Genomic DNA, 6,792 nt, shown 5'->3' with positions numbered 1-6,792 from the left:
ATTGGCATGGAACTGACAAGTGCTGATTCTAGGTAGCTTGTATAGGTTATGGCTAAATACCAAAAGAGATATTACTCCAATTAAGCTGAAGTTTTTTTAATTTAAATGGAAAAGAACCTTGAAGAAGATTGATTGATACTCTACAAACTGTCATGTAAAATATTTTCTTGATGAGTTAGTGTATGTATGTTATTTAGCAGACACGGTCTTATCAGATTAGCAGCATATCAGCATCTAAAGGAGAGTGATTTAGAAGTCTGAATTAATGTTATTCATTGCTAATCATTGACTTCGTTTTGTCCATTGTGGTGAAAAAGGAAAGGTATAACAAAATGATGTTTATCACTCAATTTCAACAGTGTGGTGCCCCTGTCACTGTTTGAAAATGGTATCTGTGATCATCTATGTTGGTAGGTAAGGCCAGTTGGACCACCAAAGAAGGTTTAAAATTAGTAAATTATGTTTCCTTTTATTGGTCTATATTCTCTTTCTCCTTCTCCTTAATCCTTGTGTTGCATTGCACCGGTTTAAAGAGAAAAACAACACAGAAGATTGTTTAAAAGCGAGAAACCACAACATGTTCATAGCAAAAGTTACATATGCTTTGATACTACATGCCATATTCCCGAATCATTACATAGACTGTGCAATTCCAAAAGCAAGATTTAATAAGATTACCACCAAGTAAAAACCCCTAATAACTTATTCTACTACCCTTTAACACTTTTTGTAATTTATAATGTAAAGCACAGTAAAACATCGATCATCATCCACACCCACCGTGAATACTCCAAATCAAAAGAAAAATCAACTCTTCACTGTCACACTGATGACTGAAGCTCAAGGCTCAAACTCCTCCTGGTCATCTTCAAACTGCTCCTGGTTCTGATAACCTTCCATGGAGTTCTTATTCTCATAGGAGTTCACATTGTTGTTGCCAAAGTAACCCCTGTTGTTGTACCATTGCTCGGAGTTCACTCCCCTGGATGAACCACCATACTGTGTTGGGTTGTTGTACTTCTCAGAGTTCACATCATAAAAGTATTTTCCACCTTCCATGAACCTCGTATCACTTAAACCCTGCCTCTCCCCGTTGTTGACGGCTTTAGTTTTGTAGTACCTGTTGTTGGCAGCATCGTTGTTGTTATTGTTGTAGTAATATCTCTCATTGGCAGCATTGTCGTTGTTGTTGTAGTATCTCTCATTAGCAGCATTGTGGTTGTTGTTGCTGTTGTAATATCTGTCATTGGCAGCATTGTCGTTGCTGTTTTGATTTCCCTCTGCATCCTTGCTGTTGTAGAAGTAGTTGTTGTTGTTGTTGTTCTGATTTTCCATGGAGGTGTATCCTCCTTCTGCAAACTTTGTGTCACTGAGTTGATTCTGCTTTTGAAAAGCATCCTTGCCGCTGTAGAAGTAGGTGTTGAAAGAAGTGGCGGTGGGTGTGGTTTCACTCAGTTCATTTTGGTTGGTGTTATAGGCATCTTTCTTGAAGCTGTGGAAGTTGTTGGCGTTTTCCTCCTCAGTTGTGGTGGTTTTGTATGGCTTGAAGGTGGTGGGAGTGGTGTTGGGAGGGTGCAGACCAGTCTCATGACCATAGAGGCCATAGCTGTTTTCTGTTTCTGGCATGAACACTGGTTGTTGCTGTTGTTGTTGTTCTGGCTTGTTAAGTGAGCCTTCATTGTTTTCAAGCTCTGTCTGTTTGAGGTTGTTGGTGAGAGGGGTGACTTTGCTGAAGAACTGGCTTTCTCTGGCATTAAGTTGGAGGGAGAAGAAAAGGGTTGTTAAGAAGAGGAAAGGAATGAGTTTTGAGATGGGAGCCATTGGAGAGTGTGAAAGAGAGCAAGATGGTGTGGACAGTGTATAGTGATGATGAGTAGTTTTGGTTGTGGAAGTTTGATTATATAGAGAGAGGGTCTTCAACCTATCCTTCTACCCTCTTTACTTTTCCACTTATCTAAGTGCACATTGTAGAAAGCTTTTTGTGATGGTTGTGGTCCCACATCGGGGAACTTTAGCTTATTGAAATGGGCTCATATTATATTAGTCTCAGCCGGACACTAGAGTGAGGGTTTTTGTTTATTTTTTGTTATTGTAAGGCAACATCATTATTAATATTTTCGGCCAAAAATCCTGGCTTTCTTGCTAGGGTTGTGCTCAACATTTTGTATCATATTTCGTTACTTCTAAGCAATCCAATGTTGATTAGAGTTGTATCATTGAATGCACAAATGCAAATACTAAGTGGAATGAATAATATGTAAATCAGTCAGCATATATGGTAAGATTGTTAGCTTTTATTTAAAAAGTAACCATTATAAATTGTTTTATAAAATGAAAATGGTCAGAAGAGCCAACAGAGCCATAAATCCCATTTGATCTGTCTCTGAGGGTTGAGGAATACTTTGCATATTGCGACACTCTTTACATACATATTTTCTTGATTATATGTGTTTAAAAAGTGTAAAAAAAAAAAAAGTTTTTGAACCTTATGATTACTTATATTCTTTTATAAGTATTACTCTACAGTGTATTCCGTAGATTCCTGCCTCTTATCTCTTACTACTGCTTTTCTGTTTTGCCTACACTGTTTTCTTATTTTTCTGTTTTTAATGGATAACATACAGCCATTTCTAGGCTCCGATTACAAATCAGCTCTAACTGCTGTTGAAAAAATTACAAACTCTCCTCCTGTAGGTTATAAAAAACCTACTTCAGAAGTAGACCCTGTACACACAGTCCTTATAGAACAAAATAACACTATAATAGCTCTTCTAGAAGAAGTTTCTAGAAAATTGAATCATATGATTGATTCTACTAAAAAGACGAACTTGTCCAAAGACATAGATGGTCTTATAAAGCAAGTATCAAAACTATCTTTAGGGACACATACACATATAAAAGCAACTCCTAAAAATTCACAGAAATTTATCAAAGTTACAACTAAAAAAGATTCAAAAGCTGCAAGTACCAACGCAGCACCTTCTCCAAACAATGAAAATAGTTTGTAATGATGACACAAACCAATACGTCTACACAAACACAAACTGATAGTATTAATATGAATAGTACAACAGAACCTAGTAGCACACAAAGATTCCCTGGAACCCCAGAAGATTAAGGGAGTATCAAACTATTCAATTCATATTCATAGTGAGTATCAAACTATATTTTTTTAACTCTATTTATAGGTATTATATGAACTTCTTACTTTAATAAAAACAATATTTATATTGGGATAATATGCATATAAATATAAATAATATTAATTATCTTAAACAAGGTACAAAGACAAAAATATGTATTTATGCATGTCTTTCTTCCATACACATTTCTCTTTTAAATTATTCAAACATTATTTATTTATTTATTAGGTAATTTACAAAATTTATTTTATGTATTATTTTTATCTATACTTTCACTTCATTTGAAGATTTTGTACACATTTTTATCTGTTTAATTACATAAATCTTTAATTCATTAATTAACTTAATTTAATTTTGTTTCTTTGCTTTTGGATTTCATTTCATTTCAAGATTGTTTTCTTTTTCATTTTTTCATTCTCCCTCACCAATTTAAGTGTTCTAATAATTACTATTTTTTCTCAATTCACTAAAATGTCTTCCTCTCAATTTTTATAAAAATAATAAATACTTTTAAAATTATCATAAAATTTTAAGAGTTAAATATTTTTTTAATCCTTAAACTTCGACGCGAAATTGAATTTCATCTATGTCCGAAACTTGGATACATTTTAGTTCTAAACTTAAAAAATGAATGAATACATGTCAAATGTGTTTTATGCTAACATTTGAGTTTGTTTACATAGTTTGTCGTCTCAATATCAGTTGAAAAACACTTTTAACACATTAAATTTTTTTATCATAATTGGATCAAAAAGACCATGAATGTTTAGAAACCAAAATATATCAAAATTTTATCTAAGGATGAATTTCAATTTTACAGACTAAAAACATATTCAACCCTAATTATAAATCTTTACTCTTATCAACAATTACTCGATATTTATGTTATTATTATTTAATACTTTATTTTAAGATTTATACAAAATTTTTATATTTGATATTAAAGTAAAAAAAATTATCTAATCTTTTCCATTAAATTCTTACGAATATCATATTTATTTTATTATAAAAAATTAATTAATATTTAGGACAATACGGAACTAGTATAAAAATACCTACAGATATCAAAACGATACATAAATTTGCCAATGATAAAGGTAATGATGAAAAATTATAGAAAAAGAAATCTACATTCCCACTCCCCCATTATCTAATATTATTGATTTTTGCATACTAAAAAAAAAATACAAACAGTTTATTTTCATTTTTCTATTTTTATCCCTCTCTTCTCATTTCACATCATTTACTTTCATCTTTTCTTTCTTTCCTTTTTTATCTCTAATCTCGCTGGGTGTAGACATTTAAGATGTGTTTGGTTTGTTTGTTGGAGTGTGTGGACTGAAAAATATAAGTTGTTACCCTTAATTTGTTGAGAAAGGAGAATACATGTGCAACTACTGAATCTGTGTCTGAACATGAGAGATGAATAAATCGTGAAAAAGTAAACGTGGTAACACAAATTCTCAAAATTGTCCTTTTTCACCTGCATATATTCTTTCACATCATTGCTTCTTCCTTTTTCTATTGGACTTTTTGGACATTTTCTATTAGAGTATAACGGATCATCAATTAAATATAATCGATAATACACTCATTCAAAGCAAAAAATCAACCTCTCTTATAAGAACAAATTTTATATACCATAAAATATCATGAAAGACATTTTATTCATTATTTTAAAAAATAAAATACAATTCTTTTTTCTTTTTTCAAATAAATCACAACTATTTACAACTTTTTCTATTTTTTAACATTTTTTTCTTTAATCCAAACACTAATTTTCACTCTATTATTATTATTTTCTTTCATTTTCACTATATATTCTATCCATCCATCCAAACAAAATATTAATATCAAAACCAAATATATTATTTTTCCCAATAAATGAAAATAATAATACATTTTACAAGCAGGATTACTGAAAAATTAGTTCAAGAGATAGGTTATATTTATATTTATCTATACTATTACATAAAAGAAATCAATTATTCTTTTGGTATATACATTTTTTTAATGAGTAATATTTTTAAACAAAAATATTTTTTTAACCGTTTTCTTCATTTAGTTTTTAATTTAATCGTGTTTTTAAACTAAAATAATTATTTATAATAAAAAAATGTATCTATAAAATAAATAACAAAATTATAAAAATCATAGACTGTTTTTTGAATATTTATAATGAAATTTTTTATTGTAGTAGTGTTATGCTATTAAAATATAATGTTACTTTATTTACAATAAAATTGTAAAAATTATTTATACTTATTTTCATAATTAGAATTTTATTACGTATTTCCAGTCGTAGTTAGAAGATAAATCTTATTGAATAATATCCCATATGATTTAAGTTTATCCGGTGGTGGTTCTCTGTTTGTCGATATATGAAGATGTACAAAAAAAGAATTGTGACACTGATTGTGCAAATAGGAACATGTCCGAAAACAAAGTTTGATAGATTAGGGTTTTGGGAGGAAAGTAATGATAATCACAGGCTATAACCCAGGGAAAGAAAATCCCAATGCAGATTTGAACACTGATAGTTGGAACTTAAGCATGGCAGAGTAAAGGGTGGGGCAGATGAAAAAGTAAAAAGTTGAAGGGTGCGTGATTTGTGGAGTGGGTGTGGGACGTGAAAACTCAAAATAATGAATGTGATTGGGTACACTTACACACACACACACCATGTGCCCTCTATGCTGCTTTCTCTATATTCTGGACTGCACCTACCCTTTTCACTGTCATTGCTCAAACTGCATATAAAATCCATGGTTAGGTCACCCATGTGAATATTAGCTCATCATTTCTTCATTCAACTCATACAAAAGGCGTGTGAGTTGGGAATCAGTTTTCGATTGATTTGGTTGCAGTACCTAAAAATGGCAAAGCAAAATTTCTAGTAGGTTGCCTCCCCAATCTTCAACGTTCTGGTTGGAAGTTTCAAGTTACAATCCAACAAAATAAAATCCCAATCCCAATCTTCAAACATTTTTTTTATGTTCAAGATTCCAACATAGGTACGTATACAAGATTTTTCTTACAGTTATAGAAGATTTTTGATACAGAATCAATCATGCGGGGAATTTTTTATTATAAAGATATAAAATTAATAAGACATGACCAAATTGATATCATTCTTACTTAATTTTTAAAATAATGAGTTTATTTATGTAACATTTAACTTTCTTATTTCTATTTCATATGTAAACTTCTATGCTATTAATACCTCGTAATTAGATAAAAGATAATAATGGAAATTGTGATAGCCATCTTAGAGAGATGCAGAAAGAGAAAGTGGTGGTGAAGAAACTTCCATGTCTCATTCGTGCGTACGTGGAAGTGTGGTTGATGAACACCGAAGATCTATTTTGATTTTGACCCCATAGGGATAGGGTGAACCTCAGGCTGTCATTGATTTTATAAAGTAAAAGTGCAAAGTTCAATTCTTCCAAATTAAAAGGGAAAACTAAAAACAAAGGAAAAGAGATTCAACTACTTGACTAGTCTAAAGACAAAAAAAAGTTAAATTAGTTACAATGTGTTGAAAATGGTTGTAAACATTTGATTTATAAAAATTTAACATATAGACTAATGATGAAAATCTATCACGGAGGATGAGAAACATAATTTAACTCAGGATTATTCATATGGT

General features: G+C 30.9%; 1 protein-coding gene across 1 annotated transcript; it reads right to left on the bottom strand.

Annotated features, from left to right (window-relative positions):
• Positions 1-552: 552 nt before the first annotated feature.
• Positions 553-1,892, bottom strand: LOC114178976 (protein E6-like). Its single transcript, XM_028065143.1, has one exon. It carries the CDS (start codon positions 1,819-1,821, stop codon positions 841-843), a length of 981 nt encoding a protein of 326 aa, XP_027920944.1. The 5' UTR covers positions 1,822-1,892; the 3' UTR covers positions 553-840.
• Positions 1,893-6,792: the final 4,900 nt, after the last annotated feature.

This window comes from Vigna unguiculata, chromosome 3 (genome assembly GCF_004118075.2).
Source record: "Vigna unguiculata cultivar IT97K-499-35 chromosome 3, ASM411807v1, whole genome shotgun sequence".
In the NCBI taxonomy this organism is placed as follows: domain Eukaryota; kingdom Viridiplantae; phylum Streptophyta; class Magnoliopsida; order Fabales; family Fabaceae; genus Vigna; species Vigna unguiculata.
Note: the sequence above shows the minus strand (reverse complement) of the source record. Positions and strands in the feature narration are given on the sequence as shown.

Bases quoted from the DNA above. Each gene is read 5' to 3' on its own strand.
- LOC114178976 (XM_028065143.1), bottom strand. From the start codon at position 1,821: ATGGCTCCCATCTCAAAACTCATTCCTTTCCTCTTCTTAACAACCCTT.